Source organism: Camarhynchus parvulus, chromosome 4 (assembly GCF_901933205.1).
Source record: "Camarhynchus parvulus chromosome 4, STF_HiC, whole genome shotgun sequence".
Lineage (NCBI taxonomy): Eukaryota > Metazoa > Chordata > Aves > Passeriformes > Thraupidae > Camarhynchus > Camarhynchus parvulus.
In genome coordinates this window covers 16298521-16321369 of record NC_044574.1, presented here as the reverse complement: position 1 = coordinate 16321369, position 22849 = coordinate 16298521, and the positions used below count along the sequence as shown (strand labels likewise).

The 22849-nt window shown below is 37.6% G+C and overlaps 1 protein-coding gene across 3 annotated transcripts in view; it reads left to right on the top strand.

Moving 5' to 3' along the window:
- LCORL (ligand dependent nuclear receptor corepressor like) overlaps positions 1-21956 on the top strand; it is a 79353-nt gene extending 57397 nt beyond the window's left edge. Inside the window, exons 7-8 of one of the 3 annotated variants that reach the window (XM_030947959.1) lie at positions 34-4907; positions 20525-21956. In XM_030947959.1, coding sequence (XP_030803819.1) covers positions 34-4907; positions 20525-20538 — 4888 coding nt within the window. In that variant the 3' untranslated portion in view covers positions 20539-21956. Of the gene's footprint in view, positions 1-33; positions 13478-20524 lie in introns of those variants that run through there. The other 2 variants (XM_030947961.1, XM_030947958.1) reach the window with 2 other exon arrangements.
- Positions 21957-22849: the final 893 nt, after the last annotated feature.

Sequence of the window (22849 nt, the reverse complement as noted above, 5' to 3'; positions counted from 1 at the left end):
TTATATTTTGTTTTGATTTGTTTTCATTTTCAGTTCAAGCTCAACAGCTGATGCAAATTCAGAGGAAACAGCTAATTTGGAAAAAGGAAAATCAACATTAAACAAAGTTTTGGAGTCTTTTTGTGCATATCACTGGCAACAGACTTTGGCTATGTTAAAATTCCTATTACAGGAGGAAAATGTTCCTATAGTTTGCAGTTGCAAGCAAACACATTTGGTCCACTCTGAAACTCCCAGTTCCCTTACTGAAGAGGATGTTCACGTTCCATTTTGCACTTGCAATGGACACATGCTGACAAAAAGGTGCTGTTTACAAAATCAAAGGCCAAACACTTGTTTACCATCTCTGTCTGTTTGTATTAAAGATTTCCATTCTTTGTCATGCCAAGCTGTAGCAATTGGATGTATTAAGACAATGGTGAACAAAGCATGTAGTTCTCCTAAGTATTGTGCTGACCAGTTGCAAAATTATAACAGGCATTCTGTGAAAGCAGCAGCATGTACATATTCAGCTAAGGACTGTGACCTCTTAAGCAGCATTAAAAATTCAAACAGATCCCGCAGTCCATCGCCACCTCCACTATCACCTGTACACAGTAAAGAATTTGAATTGTCAGAAGGAATGGTTATGGACTTTCCAACTTTAGACAACAACAAGCTTGAAATTTCCATCAATCAGCCTCCATCCCTCTTGCCAGCTGAAGGAAGCAAGGGAGAGTTTGAGTATGAGGGTAAAACATGCAAAGGAAAAGAGGTTGATTATTCAGATGGAGCACTGGGATCAGCAGACCAGGAAAGCAGTGATGATTATATGAACTCTGAGAAAGGTGAACATTCTGCCATTTTTCAAGATTTAATGGATCGCATTAATGAGAAGTTGAAATCAATAGACACTACAGATCTAGCCACAAATCTTGTAAAACTTTCTAGCAGTGACAGGGCACCAGAAAATGATGTCAAATTAGGAGACTTCATAACTTCTCTTTTGCATAATGCTAAGGCAAGTGATTACAGCTTTATGGAATTACTTCGCCAGCATGATAAAGAAGTGGAAAATAAAATTATTCAGACAAGATTTCGCAAGCGTCAGGAAACTTTATTTGCAACGTATAATTCTCCTGACTCACCAGTCATTCGACGACAGTCCTTGCAAATCAAGAGGGAGCTTGCAAGCCTTGATGAAACTCTTGTACGAAAAAAGTCAATTTCTGAGAGAAATGCAAAGAAATCTACAAAAAAAATTGATAAAATGCATCCAAATAAAAGACATACTTTTACTGTAATAGATGAGACTTTGCAACATCTTGAAAGTAATCCATGTGTGAACTGCCAAACCAAACCAATGTGCTTTCCAGTACACCAAACAGAGTCTTTCAATCTACCTCTTACTAATTTTCAGACCAGCTCCAGCTTTTTAGTTCTTTCAGAAAATAGTGCTATTGCAGCCAGCCAGGCAAAACTCCCAAATACACAAGGAGATTGTGCAACCTTAAAAGAGACTGGTGCAATTCCTCTGAAGGATGAGAGTAATGAAATCTTGGGTAGAACTAAACGTAACATTGTGCCTCCTGGGTGGTACTCTGTGTATGTAACAAACAATATCATGTTTAGAAAGTCATCCAGCACAAGAAAGTCCTTGAAAAGTTTGGAAAAGATGAGAATAAATAAAAATCTTCATGCTGAAAGATGCAGTGACATAAATATAAGCAAAATTGTGAGAGACACAAATCTGCAAGTTGTTGTGGAGCGTTTAGAAGATACAATAAGCTTATCCAGAAAGACTAGCAACTCATTGTTGGATAGTTACAAAATAAGCCAAAATTTAAAAGATAATGCTTATGAACAGGTTATGAACCCAGCTACTAGAAGGGGCTTACCTTTCACTCTGAGTGAAATGGGATGCACAGGACAAACCTTCCTTCCACATTCACATGTGCCAAGCAGCAGTAAAATCAAAGCAATTTGTGTTGCATCAAACACACAAGAAACTGTTATAGATCAAGAAATTAATGACAGCCTTTTGAAATCTCTGGCCTTTAATTCAAGCAGTTCAGCTTCCAGTAATGGGGACTTGCATGTAACTTCTGAAGCCGGGGAGATCCCATCTCCCTTAAACTACTCTAGTCCTATTAAGCTTATGTTTGTCTCAGAAGTTAACAGTCATGAAGGAGTCAAATACGCATTGACATCTGCAGCTGCATCTTCTAAGGGAAGCACAGATCTTTGTTTGTTTCAGGGGCACACAAATGCTTTGTTAGATAAACAGGCCACAGGTGACCTTTCTCATGCAGTCTGTGTCAAGGGTTGTGATTGCAGTGAAAATGATACTAAAGAGAGGTCAAGCTGTGTTTATGCAGAAGCTGCTACAAGCTCTTGTCCAGTTGGTCAAATTAACATAAATGACTCCAAAAAAAATGATGAAGTTGTGGAGAAATCAAGCAGTAGCAGTGAATTAGTTTTCAAAAGAAAACCTGGTAGACCAAAGAAAATAGGTCCTCAGGTAGTTAAGCAGGTTAAGAGACCCATTGGACGGCCTCCTAAACCAAAAGTAGACATGAGTGGAAGCACAAAACCTAGACCTGAACTTAGCTGTGGTGGTAAAAGCATCAAGTCTGATGCAGCAGCAATGGAAGAAATTAACAGCAACAAAAATATTACTGTGACAGTTGTTTTTGGAAGGTCAAGAAGAACTAAGAGACATGTTTCTGAAGGTAATCTAAATCTCATCAGCATTCTGCCCACACAACATATTGATTCTAATTTTGCCAATGATCCCAGCAAAACAAGGCACAGTGTGGAAACTGGAAATGCTTTAACTGAAACAGTAAAAGCCTTCCAGAATCCTTCTGCTGAAAAGGAGGTCTCTGGTTATGACTATGTCAGGCCTATCAAGGGCAATCTGGCATCAGCACATCCTTGCAGCAATGTTATACGGCAGATTAAGAAACCATTAACCACTGTTCGAAAACCTGGCAGGCCAGCAAAAGTAAAAATTTCCGGCATATCGGTGACTGTCAGCAGACTTTCACCTCAGGAAAGAAAAGTGAGCATCAGCAATGGCTTGCCTCCTTTACAACAGCAGAATGTGTTAGAAAAAAACATACCACAGGAAAGAAAAAATCAACTGTGCAATAATATGGGTCAAGTAAAGAATATGCAGAAAGATTCTAGAGAGGATGGGTCACACAATGTTACTACAACAGTGTCAAGAAAACGTGAAATTCCTTCAAGACACTCTGCTAGAGACAGAAAACCTTCACTGCATTTTTTGCATTCATTAGCATCTTCTAGTCCATTTACTTGTAGAAGTGCCTTACTACATAAATCTTACAAACTCCATTTGAAAAAAGCTAAAGAGCGAAAGGAAAAACTTACACAATCCAATCAGTGCACAGCATCCAGAGATACCTCAGAACAGAGAAATCCAGGAAATGCTAAAAAGGACCTAAAGGATGGTGGATTCGGGCCCATTAATGAGGTATCATCAGATCCCATTTTTTCATCAAATCCCTCTCTCAGGTGGTGGCCTACTTCCACTTCAAGTGACACCTTGTTGGAAGAACTAAACAATAGATTTGAACAGATGACTAATACCTGGTTGAGAGTGGGGGGAAGTGAGTTTGACAAACGTGTATGTGAAAAAAGGGATCCCATTGAACAAGACTGTAATACTGAAATGTCAGACCCTTTAGACTCCTGCCTTGTAGGACTTGAAACATCACCTATAAAAATGCTGTTCCAGAAAAAGTGTAATATGAATGAACTCTGCACCTGGTTTATGCAAACTACAGAAACACAGTCTCTCTCTCTTGTGAGAAAGGCAAATGCTCGCAATCCCTTAGAGGTAGTTAGTACTAAAGAGATAAAGATGGAAACTAAACAATCTGATCCTAGCACTTGCCCTTTCAGAAAGCACTTTAAAAAGTTTGCACTATCCTCCCCTTCAAAACCAGCAGGGAAATTGCAAATGTTACATAACATGGTGAGGTCTCCAGTCTTAAGCATGAAAAATAATTTCACTTTAGCCAGATTAAAAAGAAATGAATTTAAGAAGTTGCAGCGTGATAGGTGGGGACAAACAAAAAAGCTCTATAATCAGGCTCCTGGAGGCTGGAAATCAAAAAAGAAAAATCTGCAGTTATTTTGCCAAAGCCAATTGTTTAAGAGTACAAGTGGGGAAACCAGTGATGAAACACCCAAGCTGCAGGAGAAAGATACAGTAGAAATCCAGCCCGCTCAGACTTTGGTAGAGTCTCAGAATAGCCTCTTGCCAACTGAAAATGAAACCAGAGATGCATTTGTTGAACAGATGATGGGATCGTCTGACTTTAACCCACATCCTGGTTTAGCAAATATACTTAAGTCACATTCAGAGGCAAATGGAACAATTCGTTGCCAGCAAAATGTTAGAAAAGAACAAAGCCAAGATAAACTGTTTCAAAATACTTGGAAAGCCAAAACCTTTAAAGACTGTAGGATATTTCTGAGAAAAATCAACCATATTGAGCAGCACAGTTCATTAAAGTTAAATAATGTCATTTACTCTCCTGAAGCTGTCGACAGTAAAAGCACTCAGGCCTATATGGAAGAAAAAAGACATCCTCTTTTAAGGTCCCATTCTACTAAACAAAATACATTAAAGAAACAAGAAAATGAAGTGGAAACATCTAAAGGATCTAATTCTTCTAAAGTGATTGAAAAGCTGGATGGCCAGTTTCACAGCAGAAAATTAAGTAGTGGTCTAAACCAGGACGATAATCCTGCTGGTAGTTCTGAAGGTCTTACTAGAATAAACAAAAGGAAAAGTCCACAATGGGAGACCACTGATACAAATTTAAGAAAAAGGCATAAGAGACAATCATGCAGTAGTGGACAAATGGCACCTTATTACCCAAAGTACCAAGTAGGTAAGTTCTTGTTCCCCACTTCATCTTTAAATTGAAATCCTAAAGAATTGGAGAAGTCAAGCAACTAAGCACTTTTTTGTTTATTGCATGTTACTCATTTTAATTTCAGACAAGTCATGAAATCAAACATTGCATAACATCAGAATAATTCAGAAAGTGCAATTTTAAAATGTTTATAAACTTTTGCACCACTCTTTCAGCTCTGATAAGCTAACCAATATAGTTTAGACAGACAAGAAGTTCTGACATTCTGTAGTCAGTCACAACTAGCTATTGACTTCAAAAGGAACAGAATTTCATTCCATTGTGTAGTTTCTCTCATAGTGTGAGGAGGAGTAAGCTATAAAATAAAGCATAAATTCAATGCATTAGCATATAGCTGGTTTTTAAAAAATTCTCATTGGATGATTACTGTTACAAATCAGTCATAGTTTTGTAATTTTACAGTAAAAGATGGTATTTTGTACTTCTGAAAATTATTTAGTCAGAGACCCATTTTCGTATCCTTTCCATGCCAAGTGAAATCTGCTGACTCTAAGGGGTTTGCACAGTGAATCCTTACACAACAATTTAAAATGCAAAATTATTTTTCACAAGAACAGTATACAGTTACTCTGCTAAATACTTGGCTTGGAATCTTTTAGCTAGTGTGAAATTAAATCATTTTTTAAAGATAGGTATTTATAAATACATTGTAATACAACTGTGATCTCAAAAAGGCCATTATATTACTTAGAAAGAGAGTACACTTGTGTAATTATTTCTTCTGTTGGGTGAAGAGATATCCTTAAACAGAAGTCTTAACTAATTTCAACAAAATTGCTAAGGTGTGAAATCCTTGCCAAGTAAAACACAAGTCCTGCAATGTGATTTAAGTTACTGCCTTTGTAGAAACAATATTGTATTAGCTAATCTGATACTGGCCAAATATGAAAACCTTATTCAAAATATCAGGTCAAAACTTTAGGTCCTCTTTTGTATTCTGTCTTTTAGAAAAGGATCTCTGATAATAAATGGAAAGGTTAATTTAAGTTGTAATATAAACAATATAATGGCTCTTGTATGCTTTATTTCTTTTGTACTTCATGTGATATATAGAATTCTTCATATTAAGCTCATTCAGTATAAACCTGCTTTTTCCAAAGTACAGCATTTTTTTATCTGCGGACTGCTCTTTTGTATTTTGATTCATTGATCTGTGGCCAAGCTCAACATAAATAATTTGTTTTAAGAAGTTCAAACTTTGACACAAAATTGCTGTTGAAAAAAAACCAGGAAAGGATAGAATATACCCATTTCTATATTACAAATGAAGAAAGAGCTCTCTCATACTTGTAACTCGTCGAGAAAATGTTACATTCCAATTATATTTATCTGTAAATGTTCTGTTTCTATGGTAATGCAAGACCTATTACTGTGATACGGTCTCATGTTAGTTTTAATTGGGACTCAATTTTATCTACCTGATAACTTTCATCCTTTAGTTTTGGATTTTCAGGAAATCTGATAACTATTTTGATATTTTACATTACTTCATTTACAGTTTTTGTTGTTTTCCCTTTTACTCATGGTTTCTCATATCAGTCATTGTCTTCAGAAAAGCTATGATAGGAAATTAATTGATAAAGGAAATGTTAAAAGACAAAGAATGATGATTCTGGAATTGTCTCCACACTTGTAACCCCAGATCTTTCCTAGGGGTACTATTGCACTATCAGAGGATTGTCTGATATTGGAAGGATGTCTTGTTTTGCTGTGTTGATTCAACATTGTGTACTCTCTGCACCAGCCAAGGAAATCATACAAATATTTTTAGTCTAATACAGCTATTCCCTAAAAAGAAGCAACATGATTTCTAGCTGTGCATGCATGTGACTTCAAACATAATTCCTGCGTCTGGGAGTTAAATGCACATGAAAACATCATGTTTCGTTCATGTGTTCTTTGGACTGTATTTTTGTTTATGTGATATCATAAACTATATCATTGTTCTGTTGTCATGCTTGAAATGTTGCTATAGACACATTTATGGTCAGTATTTGAAGTTTTTCTTAAACTTTTGTGGATCTTGGGGTCTTACCAAATGTTCTTAAAGAGAGAGATATGATGCTGTTTTATTATGAAACATTGTGGCAGGTGGGCAGAATGTTGTCACCAAATTTTTGATGTACTCTTGGTTTTTCCATTAGCATGTGCAAGCAGGAATAAACAATTGAATTCTTACAGCTCAAGGTAGTGTCCAACATCCAGAACTAGCTATGCACTCATTGCAGCAACAGAAAAGAGCTTATTGTTTTTTCTCATTGCTTGTTGTTTTCAAGATAAGGTGGCTGGTAGATACATGGGTCCATTTGATGTTTGTTTATGCTCCTGAAGTCTTGCTTCCACAATGCATTTGATGTGTTGAGGGGCAGTTCCCTTTTACTCTAAATCCATCTTCTGGCAATTTTAATTTCTTTAGCAACACTGAAATGCTATTATTCTCCATTGTGCAAAGAAAATTATATAAGCACATTTTTAGGAAAGCACTTGTTTTCTTTTCACAAGAGTACTTCACTTGTAACACTGAAGGTCACATTAACATGCTTTGGACTTGGGCAAAAGGTTTCAAGAAAGCCAAGCTAAAATACAAAAAACTATTAATCCAACAATAAAACTGGGATGTGTAAAATACTCCATTTTGCAATCTTACAATGTACTGAATATTTTAAAAATCTGCGTCAAAGGGTGTGGACTTCATACAGATGGAAAAGAGACTGTGAATCTTCTATGGTAGCAGGCAGAGCTGACATCACAGACCTATGCTCTTGGCCTTCATATCAGGGTGGCAGCTTGCATTTTAAAAATTGATTTCTATCACTTAAAGTTAGGATATTTTCATCTAACATGAACTTTTTATGAATTTTTCACCCTTATATTTTCACTTTTCTTCAATTGGCCTGGAGTTTTAGAGCAGATCTATTGGATTTGTCAGCAGAGAATATGACTTTTCAAATTTAATTTTTTTATTATGTTTGGATGTGGTTTTTATATTCTATCTATGAAATCAAGTTTGTGCAGTTCTTGAAAAGAGAATTTGCTAATTTTTGTGGTCATTTCAAAGTTGGCTGAAGAGTGAAGAATCATAACTATGAGAACTTCAGTGTTGTGAGTCTAATTGGTCTCTCCATTGTGCACATAAAATAACATCTGTATTAATATCACAGACGAACATTTTCTTAAACTTAACTTCCATTACTATAGGTTTGCAAAAAAAGTGGAAGGGAAAATTTTATGAATTCTTTTTTACACATCTGTGTTAGAATGGCTTTAATATTGCAGTATTGTTGCTTATTTGTGTCATGGTAGTGCAATCCTGTAATAATAAAGCTACAAATGGGGATCACTTCCCTTCTACTGTGAATGACCTGGTGACAGACAAGATTGATTTTAGCAGGCTGTTCAGCTTTCATGAAGGACCACATCCCTAATGAGTGACAAATTTGAAATATTGGGTTAGGAAAAGCGCAGAGAAGACATAGAGTAAGTCATTAAATCTGTTGATTTTAAGAAGACTCTTTTCACAAAGGCTTTTCATCAGAGGTTTACTGGCTCTAAAATAAATTTCACCTGTGATGTGGAGTAAGCAGATAGAAATTTTCATACCTGTAGTTGTCAGACAAGAAGTTACCTTTTCACAGGCAGACATAAACTAAAGACCATTACTAGAAATATAAGAAGAATATGAAATGAATGACTATTCACAGTAAGTGGGCCATTTTTAATGCAGAAGTGTAAAAGCAGAAAGATAGCTTGATATATAAATGACTATACATGTGTAGTAAATCCTTACTCATTTAATGAACTTAATGGTCTCTGCCTCATTCCCCATGGTGGAGCAGCAGCAGCTCCCATGCCACAGTCTAATGCTCCATTTTGTTTTACACTCTGGAATTCTACTTGCCAAATTACATACTCTTCTTTCCTTTTCTTTTTCTCACATCAGGTGATCTAGTGTGGGGTGTGTAGGTTTTGGGTGCTGTTCAGTTTTAAACTGTGGTTATTCACATATTGCCTTAGAGTATGCTGTTACTCATCATCTTTTGAGGGTTCTGAGCTAAGGATTTTTACTCTTGCTTCTTTGAATAATGGACTTTTTTAAAGAACTTGGCTCTGGGGTCTTCGAATTTCTTTACCTGCTAGGATATGTAGTTTTCTGTAGCTTAGTGCCATGATCATTATGCCTTTGTGTAGGATTTATATACCCAGTTTTATACCTAAGCTGAGGTGCTTTTTTTCATCATTTTATTCAGTATTTTTTTGCTGTCTGTTTTTAATTTTACCTCTTCAAAAACTGAGAAACTCATAGTCATACTTTCCTATTTGTCCTTGGTCCTGAGGAAATGGTTAGATTTTTCAGCTTTCTTTAGGGAACTGGTAGTACTAAATAAATATAGACAAATCTTCTGTCTTTCTTTGAAAGCCTTTTACTAGAAGAGAAAATAGCAGTTTTCCAAGGCCTGCACGGTGCTTTTGAAAATCTGACAAGTACATATCCTTTTAAAATCCTCTCTTCTGTTGAGAGTTCACGGCCTTAAAGCAGAGCTTCTGTTGCTGTTAGATAGAAAAGGAGGGAAGTCAATTAACTGAGCCTGTGAAGAGGTAACCTGTAAATTAAGTATTCATGTAGTCTGACCATGACCAGAGCAGATTAATTTTGCTGAGACAATTCCACATTTTGGTGTTGAAAACAGTTCAAGAGAGATGCTGTAATTCATGGAGGCCTGTGTACTGTGCCTTGGTTTGCATTTCTCTATTGTTGATATGCTAAAGCTAGTGCTGCTTTTCTATTTTCACCACATCTTTGGAAAGTGTCTTATACTGGAATCTTCAGTTAATTCCATTCAAAAAGTGCAGATTCTGGTTCCAGAGTCGAGGGGGGAAGTTTAAAATGGTGTGACATGACTGGGTTGTTGTTTGCATGTATTCTTGGTTAGATTTTCTCTGTCTAATTCATCTTTCACTCCTCAAAGGATAGTTTTAGTCAGACCCTTGATGGTTTGAAATAATTTTCAGACTTATAAGTCAAATACGATGCCACTTTTATTCACTGTTCATCCTTTTGCTTGCAGTGTCATTAAATTTTGCTAAAATAGTTGTGCCTTAAAGATATTGTTTAAACAACCTTTGAGACTAATAGAAATGTTTTTGTTATTTGGTAACTGGATATTAATTTAATAGAAATAGTAATTTTGCCATATTTTAAGGACAGTATTTCCTTATCAAAAGCCTTTTTCTCTCCAGTGTTTCCTGTGATCAGCATGGAAAAGAAAGGCTCTGTAAAATGTCCTTGAATCTTGGGTGTCACTGGGAACGCTGTGTGTTTCTGAAAGCTGTTGGCAACCTTCAGGTTCTAATTAAGACAGATATTTTTACAAAGATCAACAACCAATTAGATGGATGTATCTGAAAGGAAAGGAAATTGCTGTGTACAAGAAGTCTAATATTTTAAGATCAGCATTTTGCCAATATTGCCATGCACACCCCACTACAGCATCTCAGCTTGGTGGGTTTGCCCTTGGTGGCACTCGGGGCAGTGTCCTGCTTCCTGTGCTCAGTGTCATCTCAAATGTGATGATGCTTCTGGGTGTGTGATCTGGATAAAAAAAAGTTTATGGAGTCCTCATTAGCCATGTTTACTTCATAGTTATTTAAGGATTTTTATTATTAGATATTTTGAAAGAGATCAGAGGAAAATATTTGGAAATCAGAATTATGGGTTTTACCAAATACAATTATATAGAAATGTGTGATATATAGACTATACCTGAATATATTTATATAGGGATATGTGCTACCTGTGAACCTTTCTAAGGTATGATTTTAAGAGAAAATCGCTTCTTTGAAAAACTGCAAGTAGGACCTTGATTGAGATGCCAGTTGGGAAGTTATTTAGAATTTTTTCCTTTGTTGCTCACAAGGGTTTTTTTAATAGAGCTTTATAAAAAGCTAGAACAGTAAATCTTATTTCACTGCTAGTCAAATAAAAGATTGAAATTATTGCCACTGAGTAATAATTAATACATACTCCACAGTCCTAACCAGGTGAGGACTCAGTGTTTTGATTGGTTGCATTGTAACTTTATAAAATAATGCTGTTCTTGAGACACATCTTTCTCCATTGTCTCCTTTCAACGCGTGAGGTATCATCTTGAAAACCATATCTCCTTCATCTGTTATTTCTTTTTTCCCATTGTTGGATTGCCAGGTTTCAGCAGACTGACTTGTTTTCTCATCAAGATGCTCACTTTATATTTCATTCTCAGTGTGTGATTCTTCATGAACTTTTTTTGTTAATTACTTAAGAAATCAGATTATCTATGTTTTCCCTGAAATTTTTTACCTTTTTGTAGAAAGATGTACACACTTTTTCAAGGAGTGTGATGAGCCCAATTGGGATGTCAAATCATTGCACATCAGCTCTGCTCCTGTAGAGAAAATTGCCCCTTTGCCATTCCTGTGTTGGCTGAACTGCTGCTTCCTGTATCTCATGACACTTATTTGTGTGTTGCAGTTCAGCATTGACTTGTGCTTCCTCTGTGCTCCAGGATAGCTGCCTGTGCCTTTGTCCCAGCAGTGCCTGTCCTGTGCTGGTGCAGAGCAGGCTCCTGCTGAGCTGTTGTTCATTGCACAACTTTGCTGTTGCTCCTCTTGTTCATTCAGACCCGTGTCTGAGCCACAGTACAGACCAGCCGGGCCACTGCACTCTGGGTATTCCACATTTCCTGCATCCTGCCTTCATACTTTGCTCTCCTTTAGTACCAAACTGATTCTCAGATCATGCATCAGCTTTCCTTTTATGCCAAGCTGTGTGTTTGTCAGTGCCAAAGGATATTCTGCAGAACATGAGTGCAGCCCAGTTTTATTCCTGTTTTGATTTTTTACTGCATGTTTTTCATTGCGTACTTTGGCTGGTCCATTCTGTCTGGTCCATACACCTGCCAGGAGATTTTTAATACCATGAGCAAAATGTCAGTCAGCTTTTGTCACAGTTTTCTTCAATCCAGGTACAGAAATTCTTTTGTAAAAAGCCATACCAGATTTTTAATCAATTTTTTTCATATTGAAGACCAGGTAATTTAATTTTTTCCTGCAGTGTAGAGATATGTCTTTTCCAAGATCGAAATATTTAAACAGATTTCAGCTTCCTATCTCCATGCTTTTGGGCCAACAGCTCTGGATGCTTTATAACTCTGGACAAGTTGCAGTTTCTGCTGCCCTATTCATGGCAAATTGCACATTCTGTTCTTGTGGGACAGGTCAAGCAATTTTTGTTTCTTTGCTTTTTTTCATAACTGAAAGGGGACCATTTTTTAATGCTGATTCCTCTCATGTTCCAGACATCAGTAAAGGCTGTTTAGATTATTCTTTCATTTCTTTGGAGTACAGATAATGGTATCTCTTGCTGTGTCAAGAGGATGTAAACCTTTAGTGAGAAACTTCATGATTTATGGAGGCAACGTGCCCTTTTCTGTGTTCTATTCTTTGGTTTCAGTCTGTCTAGGTTTTACTATTTGATTTGTCTTTTCAATAACAGAAACTCACCTGACTTATAGCTTTCAGCTTTATTGGTTCCTCCTTACCACAAATCAAATTTAGGCAGGACTTTCACACTTTCTTTCTGTGGCTGTGCACTCCCCTACTCTCCATGCTCCACTCACTGCCGCTTGCTCCTTTCTGTCACTTCTGGGCATCCGTAAGAGCAATCTGCTTCTGTCTTTTACCATGGTTTATCTGTAAGTGGGGCAGGTGTCTTAACTTGATTGCAGCTCTTTCTTCAGTTAAGATCAACTTTAGACCTACTTTTCTTACTTGATGTACACCAGTAGAAATGGCCTTAAAATTAACTTAGGACTTAAAATAGTTTCAAAAGCATAAGTCTGAATTTCTGCTTGGTTTGGGGTGTTTTATATCAGCTGTCAAGCCATCAGTGAGTAATGTGACTACAAGCAGGCTTTTCCAAGCAGGTCTTATTATTTGTTTTCATTTTGTAGCTCAGGGTAGAATATTTCTAAATTATTATTCTGCTAGGAATTAGAATATTGAGGCTTTCACATTTCATATTAAACTGCATGCATGCATGAAAATTAAGCTGTTCAGGGAAGTCAGCCTTTTCAGAGGGATCTTGTCACAGGTTCCTATTACCTAAGGTGTGAATTTCACAAATACTCAGAGATTATACTTAATATTTTACTGACCCAGGCCTGCCCTCAAAGCTGTCGTATTTCAAACTGTTGAAATCTTGGTCCAAACAATGGATTATTTCCCTGTACATGAAATGGAAACCTAGGTGAAAAAATCTTGTCTAAAAGCTGTAAGAATGACTTAAAATATTTTTCTTGAAAAATAAATTCTTATTCTCAGTTGAATTGTGCTCTTTTGCCTATGTGTAAAGCATTTTGAATGCAGGGTAAATTTTAGGGGGAAAAAAACTACTTAAAGTTAGGCTTAGTGTTTTTATTGGGGCATTTAGCATAATTTTCAAAACATTCAAAATTAATAATTTATTTTTTAAATTTAAGAAATGTATTTATAAGGCAAGTAAATATATAAGAGCTATACTTAAGGTATCAATTCTTAAAATTTGGTTGTTGTTGTTACCTGTCTTTCTAGTTTAAAGTTCTTGTGATGTGTGCTTGAATAAATTCTCTTGTGTATCGTATTTGTTGCTGACATTTCCTATTTATCAGTTTACTACTTACAGCTGGTTTTAAATTACATTTAAGTAGTAGAAGTCTCAGAAAAGGAAATTACTTATTTGCAAATTGCTGTTTGACCTTCCTGAATTCAGAAGTCTGGTGGGTTTTAAACCACCCAGGGACTGTCTCATCATATTTCTGAGATGATCTCTCTCCATAACATAATTGCATTTATAATGTCAAAAAACTGTTATGGATTAAAGATTTGAGCTCAAGTGGCAGGACTTCCACAGCTGCATTCATCCCAGCACTGAGATGGAGGCATTGTGCTTCCTCAGAGCAGCCTGAACCAGCAGCACACACTGGTCTGAGCCCCCAGCCTCCTTCCAAACCTTTCTTAATTATGAGTAGGTGGAAAAAAATAGCAAAAGCTTTTCTTCTGTTACGGTATGTTTGTAAGTCAAATACAACAGTGCTCATCGGCACAACAGGTGTTTAGGGGTTTTATTTATTTGCATGCTGCTAACTTCCAGTCATAACTAGAAATTAGTTTTCTTTCAGGGAACTGATGATCAGAGGGAGGCTTGTTTTGGGGTGGTGCCTAGAACGTAAGAATTCATTATGTTCATCATCACATTAATGATGCTGCCTTTCAACTGTTCGAATCTTAGCTGCTTTTTGTTACCAAGATCTTTTAAGACAGGATGCTATGAACAATTTGAGATCATATATTTTTCTCTTTAACAGGTTATGTACTATCATCACTAGTAAATTACACCCTAAAATTTTATGACTTCTTCATGACAGCTTACATTAATATTCTACTTCCTTGTTCTTGTCTTCTGTGGACTGCTAAAGAGTCTGTAACACCACAAAACATGGTGATTCTTGTCAAAAAGCTCACTGTTCTACAAAACCTTCTCAGTCAGGCTGCTTTAAATAATTGGGGAAGAAATGTTGTTGCTATTTAGAATTGTCAACATATATTCAAGTCTGCCCTGTATTTTGGGGAGCCATTAGAATGGAGCTCTGTACTTCCATGGCTGTGCAAGCCTGATTATTTTATTTTTAAAAAGAGTTTTAGTTCCTGAATTCTTCAAGGAAATTGTAATTTAAACCTTTTATGTTACCTGTGATCTGTTGTGTGTAGATTTCTGAGTCTGACTGGTTTTGGGGAGAAAGTTGTGTTATTTCTCCACCTGCACTCTCAAACTGTTGCCATCCATTCCACTTGCCAGATGTTTACCTGAAAATGTAACCACCTGCTGTTCAGTGCTACTGTTGTGCTGTGGTCTTTGAAGATGAAGTACCAATGATCAGTACTGCTGTATAATTTTGCTCTGTGCAAGTTAAACTTAAAGCTTGAACAGTGTGTTGGTATCTTAATATATAGATTCAGAAAAAAAGCTACCAGTTAGTGATGCTCTTTCACTGACTGGCCAAGAGTGCTCACAGATTCCTACTTGCCTCTTCTTGCTATCTTTAACATATATTTTGTATGTATTTCACTCATATTTCCTTTTTTTTCCTTTTTTTTTTCCTTCTCAAACCAAGAAAACAACTCTGAGTTAGTCTGAAGAGCAAAATAAACTTTCCACCATAATTTCAGTCTGGGATTATAGCTGGTTCTGACTTCTCACCCTGGTTTTTTGTCTCCATTCAGTTCACCTCCCGTCTTGGTATTCTGTGCTGTTTGTCTTAGCACTCTGGCTTAGCACTCAGCCCTTATATCTGACTTTTAAGACTCCCTGAATATTGCTTATCTCCCCATCTTGCTTTGTTTGATTTCTAGGGCATTTTTTTCTCTCTCTGATTCCCAAATGAGATTCCCTCCACACAGCTGAAATATATTATTTCATACAACAATGAGAATCCAGTTGGTAAATGGAAGTGAGACATTAAAATTTTCTTTGTAGATTTCTTTGCTGCTGGGTTTTGGCATTGTGGAAAAAATGAGTTTAAAGTTCAGATACAATCAGTCAGACTGTGCATGCTTGGTTTACTGTCTTTTCAATATATATTACATTACCAAATCAGTCTCTGTTGGAAGTCATACTGAAGCTACTGTAGTCATTGTAGATTTTAACCTAGTGTATTCCACTAGTTCCTTTTTTGAGAAGTTGTTTGAGTAGGGTTTGCACAGAGAACATTTTTTTTAATTCTGCTGAAGTTTTACTGTTTCTACTCAGTGTTTTTGAAACCTTTCTGTAAAAGCCCCGAGTCAGTGCTGTGTGTCACAGATGCTCTTATGCTTTCCAAGCTGCCAGTGTGCAATCTCTGCTGGCAGTGTTTAACAAGTGCACTTTGCAGAATTTCTGTCAGACAGGAGGGTAAGAGCCAGTTTGACCTTGCTCCCAAATAGTGGGGAAGGAGATGTTTTTATCTGTAGCTGTTGCAGAAGACTTAGGGAAACACAGCCCTGCAGTGATACTTTCATAGCTGTTTTACAGCACACAGGAACACAGCATTGATGGCAATCTCTGATGGGAAATGCTGAGGACTGACCTAACAGATAAGAGATATTTTTACCCATTCCTACTTTTTCTTTTTCCTACTTTTTTTCAACATGTTGTGACAGATTAACTCAGCAAATATATAGAGTTGAGCTAGCCAGATATTTTTTAACTTTATCATTTTCATACAACAACAACAACAGGTGTCAAATATCCTGTTTTTCCAGAAGAATGTGGCTCCAAACTGCAGAGAAAATAAGCAGTTGAAAGAATATTATTTTCCTTTCTTACTTGGCAGCCTCAAATTTTCTGGTGTTGCTTTCCCATCCTGCCATTAAAAATCAGTATTTATAACAGTATAATGATGATTTGGGTAAAACTAGAGAAAGAAATTTGAATTTTCAAAAAAAAAAATTGTATTCAGGCAGTTTTAACAGGAAGTGTGGAAAAGAACAAGATTTTCTTTAGCACTTAGGAGCATGGGGAGGCCACTCATTGCTTACCTTAGTAGAAGGTTGAATTCAAACCTTTCTATTTATTCCTTTTCATTTAATGATAGGAGGAAATTTTTGTGGGGAGAGATGATCCCTTTAGGCCCCAGCAGGCCTGGAAACTTAACTACACACAGGGTTCTCTACTTAGCCAAGGAGACCAGAGGGCACCTGAGAGTCCATCGATGTTACTCTGATCTGCTAAGATGAGTTAGTCACACAGGGGTGATTTGTTAGAACAACACAGGCAATCCATCCCGTTGTTCAAACATGGTAAGTTCAGAGGTGATTCAGTAGTGGTGGTGGGGGAGCTGGGAGTTCCAACACACACAGAACCATCCTGAAGCCCTCTCTGACTGTTCCAGCCCCATTGGTTTGGCGTGCAGCAGCTTCCAAAGGCAGTCTGAAGCAGGGGAGGCCATTCCCAGGAGCCAGCAGCGTGTCCTGCTCCTGTCACCGTGCACAGCCTGCTGTGCCATGGCCTCAGTGCCACCCCTGGGCTTCACATGGCTCTGGGGAAGGTGAAACCTCTGTGAGACTGAGCAGGCCCCTTGCACTGAGCCATGGCAGAGCACCTGCTGAGAGGCTGCTGAATTTGCCTCCCCAAGGCATTTTTTCAGATTGCTCTTGTTTCAGATCAAAAGGTATAGTCACATTTCCATGTGCCTTTTTTTTCTGTTTACTTTCTAAGAAGAGACAAGAATTATATGGATCAGGTATTATACATGGTGAAATAGAAGATCTTTTCAATTAAGTGGTAAATATGTTACCAGCACTTCAAGACCATTTAGAGAAAAGGGCTAGGAAAGGGTAATATAATTTTAGATGAAGAAAAAATGGTGAGTTTTCAAGACATCTCACTAATTTGTTGTACAAATTGTGAAAAAAATGAAGATGGTTTTCACCTTTTTCACTGGGATTTCAGCACTATTGTCCTGTCTTCAAATTCCCCAGTGAAAACAGAGCTATTGATATGCCATGGCTGGAGTTTATGATGTTCCATGTCATAGAAACACCTGTAGCTGACTTCCACAAATCACATGCACGGAAGCTGATTAACTGAGTCAGTCCCAGGTGAATAAAAACAAAACAGATGATAATTGCAGGCATGGTAAATACATGGCTGGGAATTCTGGGAATTCCAACCTTTTTAGAGACCATTCTGTAAGGTCAGTATATGCCTGTTGCTTAGAGAATTAAAGGAAACTCCATCTTCTTGCTATTGTGAGTGTTGGTAGTGCAGAGCTCCAGGGGCTGTAAAGTGGGGATACTCTTCCAGGCTCTCCTGAAATAGGCTCCATGCCTTCTGGAGCTTGACTTTGTCCCTTTAATTACATTCTCTGATTTAAAAATATTTAAATGCACCATTTTTTTTACCTTGTTACATCAACAACCAGAAAATAATCACTACAGGTGAAGGAATGAAAAGCAAGATAAAAGACTAGGTTTGTCTTGGTTAACAAATATATTAAAGCAGATCTCTAATCATATTATTTTCCACTTAATTTTTATCAAGGTAAAATTTTCTAAAATACTTTTTGTGTTGATGTTACCTATACCAAGGAACTGGGGGAAAAATTACCATTTTTCTATTCTTGTTTTTATGCATTTATTTAAAAAGCAAAGTATTGCGTTTCCTAAAGTTCTTCTCTGAGAGGTGAATAGACCACCACATGACAATTATCAACACATACTCCAGTTCTAGCTTTGCAACTTCAGTCCAGCCCATTGCACTTTGTACAGAAACCTGTACAAACCTAAAAGATGAAGGGTAGGACAGTCCTTGACAGAGCTGTGTTTGGAAAGGGCTGTTTGGTGCTATACTAGCACTCAGCATTTTCATTCATAGTCCAAGCAAATGAGAAGGAATGATGGCCAAATGTTGCACCAAATCTAGGATACACTGTTACCACCAGCAGTGTAGTTTGGAAAATGGCCCTTAGCAGCTTGGTGCAATGCCCAGTTGATCTACAGAAGGAATGTGCCAGGTCAAATGAAGAACAAAAAACCTTTGGCTTTTTCTGTCTGGCACTTGCCCAGCATTCAACACAGTTTATCTGTCTACTGCTTTCATGACAGTAGAAATGCTGGGATTTAAAGTATTTTGCAGGTATATACCTGCACCACCAAAATAACCCAAAACACCCTAACTCTTAAAAAAAAAACAAACCAAAACATTCCTGCCCTATCCTTCATTTAGCTGTTGGGAAGTTGTTAGAAGTTCTGTTTTGCTACATGGCAATGCCTGAAAAGCACAAAGTCAGTAGGGGTGAGGAAAGCTGCTAACTGAAGCCTTAACACCATCTTCCATCTGCACTTAATCCCATGTCATAAGAAAAGCCTATGACTTCCTGAGGGCAAAGATCCAAGTCTGAAGAGGTTGTAAACTCAAGAAAGTAACCTTGCTGGCTGAAGTCCTGTCCATCATCTACACCTGCACTCCTTTTCCTGCAGGAAGGAAAAGATCAGAGCAACCAGAGGAAAAGGGCACAAGGCAAAACAAGACAAAAGATAGAGGCTGAATAATGACAAAAGGACATGCAGAGCATGGGGGCAGTGCACCAGTTTGGAGGGTTGGGAACTAGTGTTAGGAAATGAGGAATTTCTGTTTCACTGCTATGTCAGCACACAGCCTTGAGGGATGCTGATACTAAAATGTGAAAGAATTAAAACTGTTTCTGATATCTGTGACAAACAACAGTGAATTGTCATTCTAGCTAAAGCCTAAGGTCTTTCCCTTTTGCTGTGACATAGGAAATGTTTTAATCAAAGTCAATCATTGGTATTTTAGTAACACAAGCCAGTGTTTTAGGCTGTAGTCCTACACTGACTGACTGGCCTCAGCTACTCTGTGGACTGAATGTGAGCACTACACCGCAGCACATTCCATCCTTCAGAATGAGTTCCTGAAATGCAAGTAAAAGCTGTTTATGCTGCTTAAATACCCCTTGGATAGGAAACTGGGTTCAGATAGGTTTTAGCATGGTGATTACCTCCTACCCTTAATTACAGTACTTAGAACATTATTTTTAGTACCTCAGAAATATTTTCAACTTTGTCATTCTAGAAGTTCTTAAAAACTTTGAAAAGGATGCTGAGAAACACTGTATCACACACAGGGACAAATCACTGCAGGAGGTAGACTAAAATAAAAGGGATGAAGAGGTTTGACATGAGGATTGAAAATATCTTCTGAGTATGTTTTATATCTTAAATCACTTCTGAGTGCTTTTTATATTAAGGAAGATATTTTTGATGATAAGGATGGTGAAACACTGAAACAGGTTGTCCAGACAGATGCTGGATGTGTATCCCTGGAAACATTCAGGATCAGGCTGGAAGGGGCTCTGAGCAACCTGATCCAGTTGAAGATGTCCCTGTCATTGCAGGGGGGTTGGAGCAGATGACCTTTAAAGGTATCTTCCAACCCCAACTGTTTGATAATTCAATCTGCACATCTGTCCTGGTCTGCTTAGTGACCCCCACAAAGGACTGGCTTTCTTTCCCTTTCTGTGTTACTTCTTCCCCTAAATTTAAAACAGAATACCATCTATATGTGAGTCCTTCCATGGCTGCACTAAATTAATGGTCAGCAATAAAAACAAGCCCCAAACTCTTGCCCAGTTCCTGCTCTGTGCCTTTACAGCAGTCAGCAGGAGATGATTGAAGCAAGAGCAGCTGTTCCTGCACCTCCTGCAAAGGAGCAGCACGAGCAGAACACTGCCCTGGCACTGACACTGCCAGTGGACAGGGCTCAGGCATCCCCACACAGCCCAGCCCAATCTGCTGCACTGCACAGCACCGCACAGTCGGGTTCCAATCTCGGTGTTGCTGGAACATCGTGCACAAAACAACATCAAAAATCCCCGCAGAATACAGGATCTGCCAGCACCTCATCTTGCCTCTTATCAGCTTGTTTGCAGGGCAAGAGGGAAGTGTACTAAACTTTTTCTCATTTTTTTCCCTCTCCTACCCCCCCACTTCTTTTCTCACAGCACGCTACAAGTGAAAGTCTCGGAGCCGCAGAATTCAATAGACATGAACACAGAAAATGAACATTTGAAGTCCATAAAGATGTGCCTTAATCAGCCCACTGAGTGGAATCTGAGTTTTTCAGCAGCATCTCTCGCCAGCTGTAAAGTTTTTAACCAAAATCTCAAAACCGATGAGAACAAATAGATTGCAGCTGTTCTTGCACTATTATTTTGTACATTGTTCCTGATTTTTTTTCTGCTAAATAATAAGCATTTATTACATTGATCTTGAAATGATCTTGTGTGATTTGGCTTTATATACTACTAGCATTATTCAGTTTGATGTACTTTTTCTTTTCTAAATATGAAGTTTCACATCTGACCATCATGAAATTCTTGCAGTTCAAATTTATATCAGAATCAGATGCTCCCCTTTAATAGTATTGTGATTTTTCTATGTTCTTTAAATTTAACTATGGTTTCCCAATTTTATTTTTGTGCACGAAAGTTAATATATTATGTAATTTGTGGCATAGGTCACCATGTAAAGGTTTATGGTAATAATTCAAACAAATCTGTAACAGGTGGAGACTGACTACCTCGAAGCAAAGCAGTACAAAGGTAAATGACCTGAGATCTCCTTCACCAACGGATGAAATGTATGGAAGCACTAGTTTGTTTCTGCAGTATGCTTTCATCTTCACTTACCTTGAGAACTTCTGTGTGACAGTGTTTAATGACCCTAATGTCTAAAAGAAAGACCAAGCCTGCTGGAGAATCTCGTGAAAGATTGTCATTCAACAAATCTGTAACTGCACTTTTTGAGGTTTCTGCTAAATGGTCTTTCTTCCCCATTTGTTTTTATGAATTTATGCCTGCCACCAATTAAAATGGATGTAAATGCTCTTCCTATTTTTTCCGTGTACTTTGGAAATTCAATGTAAAATCGAAATTTTATCTCTACTCAAAGAAGTAGTAAATGGTTGTAGCTGACTACATTGTAGACATTCCATGCTTAAATGATCTTAGCAAGGTTCATGTACTTTGTTCATCAAAACTTTATTATTGATACAGCTATAAAAAAAGTGTTAGAATAAAACCATATAATATACTTCTCTTTTCTGGAGTCGTACATTCAGTAGCTAGAGTAGAGGTTTCTTAATTCATGATGAGTTGTCTGTCCTTTACTTGACAAGAACTAATTTTCCAGAAGGAAATTTCCTTGGAAGACACTGTATTTTATAAAACAAAGGTTTTAAGGATTCACCTTACAAAAATGAAGCTGCATTTCCTCTTTGCAGAGGTTTGTTGGTTTGCAGGTGCAATCCAGTAACTGAAATAAAGAGATTGTTATGAATTCTGGTGGCACAAAATCCCAAGAAGGTATTGAGTCACTGAAGCATTGGACATGATTAAAAGAATGTGATTTAAAAAATAAACATTCATCATGTTTTGAGCTGTTTAGAAGGTCTTTATATATCTCAACTGTTACATGCATGTGGACTCTGTGGGGCCAAAGGAGAAAGAAAGCCAAAAGGAGAATTAAACTTTGCAGGGGAGAGGAACTGCAGTTGACTTCAGTGGAGCCCCCCAAAGCACAAGGGTCAGTCAGGAGGCAGGCAGGACACAGGAGTCTTACAAGCACTGGAGCCAACGCAGCTGGACCTGTGTTTGTGTGCCCGTGGGAGGAGACACCACACGGATGTTCGGATTTCAAAGACCCAGTAAATACCAGCCCCTCGCTGGTTTGGACATGTCTCCCTCAGCTCCAAGCAGAAGCCTGGTTTTTGTTAACTAATTATTATTATTCCTTTGGGTTTTCAGGCATAACCCAAGCTCACCAGCCCCTGCTGTCCTTCAGCCTGGAGAGCAATCGACCTGTTCTCAAGAGAAGCTGCTTTAGTGCATAGGCTGAAGAGACTGAATACACAAGCAAACAGGAATCACAACATTGGATTAAAGAAACAAAAACTAGTGTGGGAATAAACATGGGATCTAAGTTTGATGAGTGACCACTGCTATTTTACTGTTATTTAATAGGCAGTCAAGTCTAGATCTAGTTCATGCTTGACACTGTTGTGTTTAGCCAGCAAAAAGAGGAAGGACACACAGTAATTTGTCCAGAGCAAGAAAGAGGCTGTTTTTAAATAAATTAAATTATTTTAGAAATAAAATTCAAGGAATAAAATTTAAGGAATAAAATTTTATTCCTTAATTAAGAAGCTGGGAAGTTAGGTACTTCTAAGACATAGAATTAAAGTAAAAAACAGCATTATTTTAGCTAGAAGGAGTAATGCATACCAAGAAAAGATGTTTTTCATTGCAAGGATGACAATTCCAAGCTTG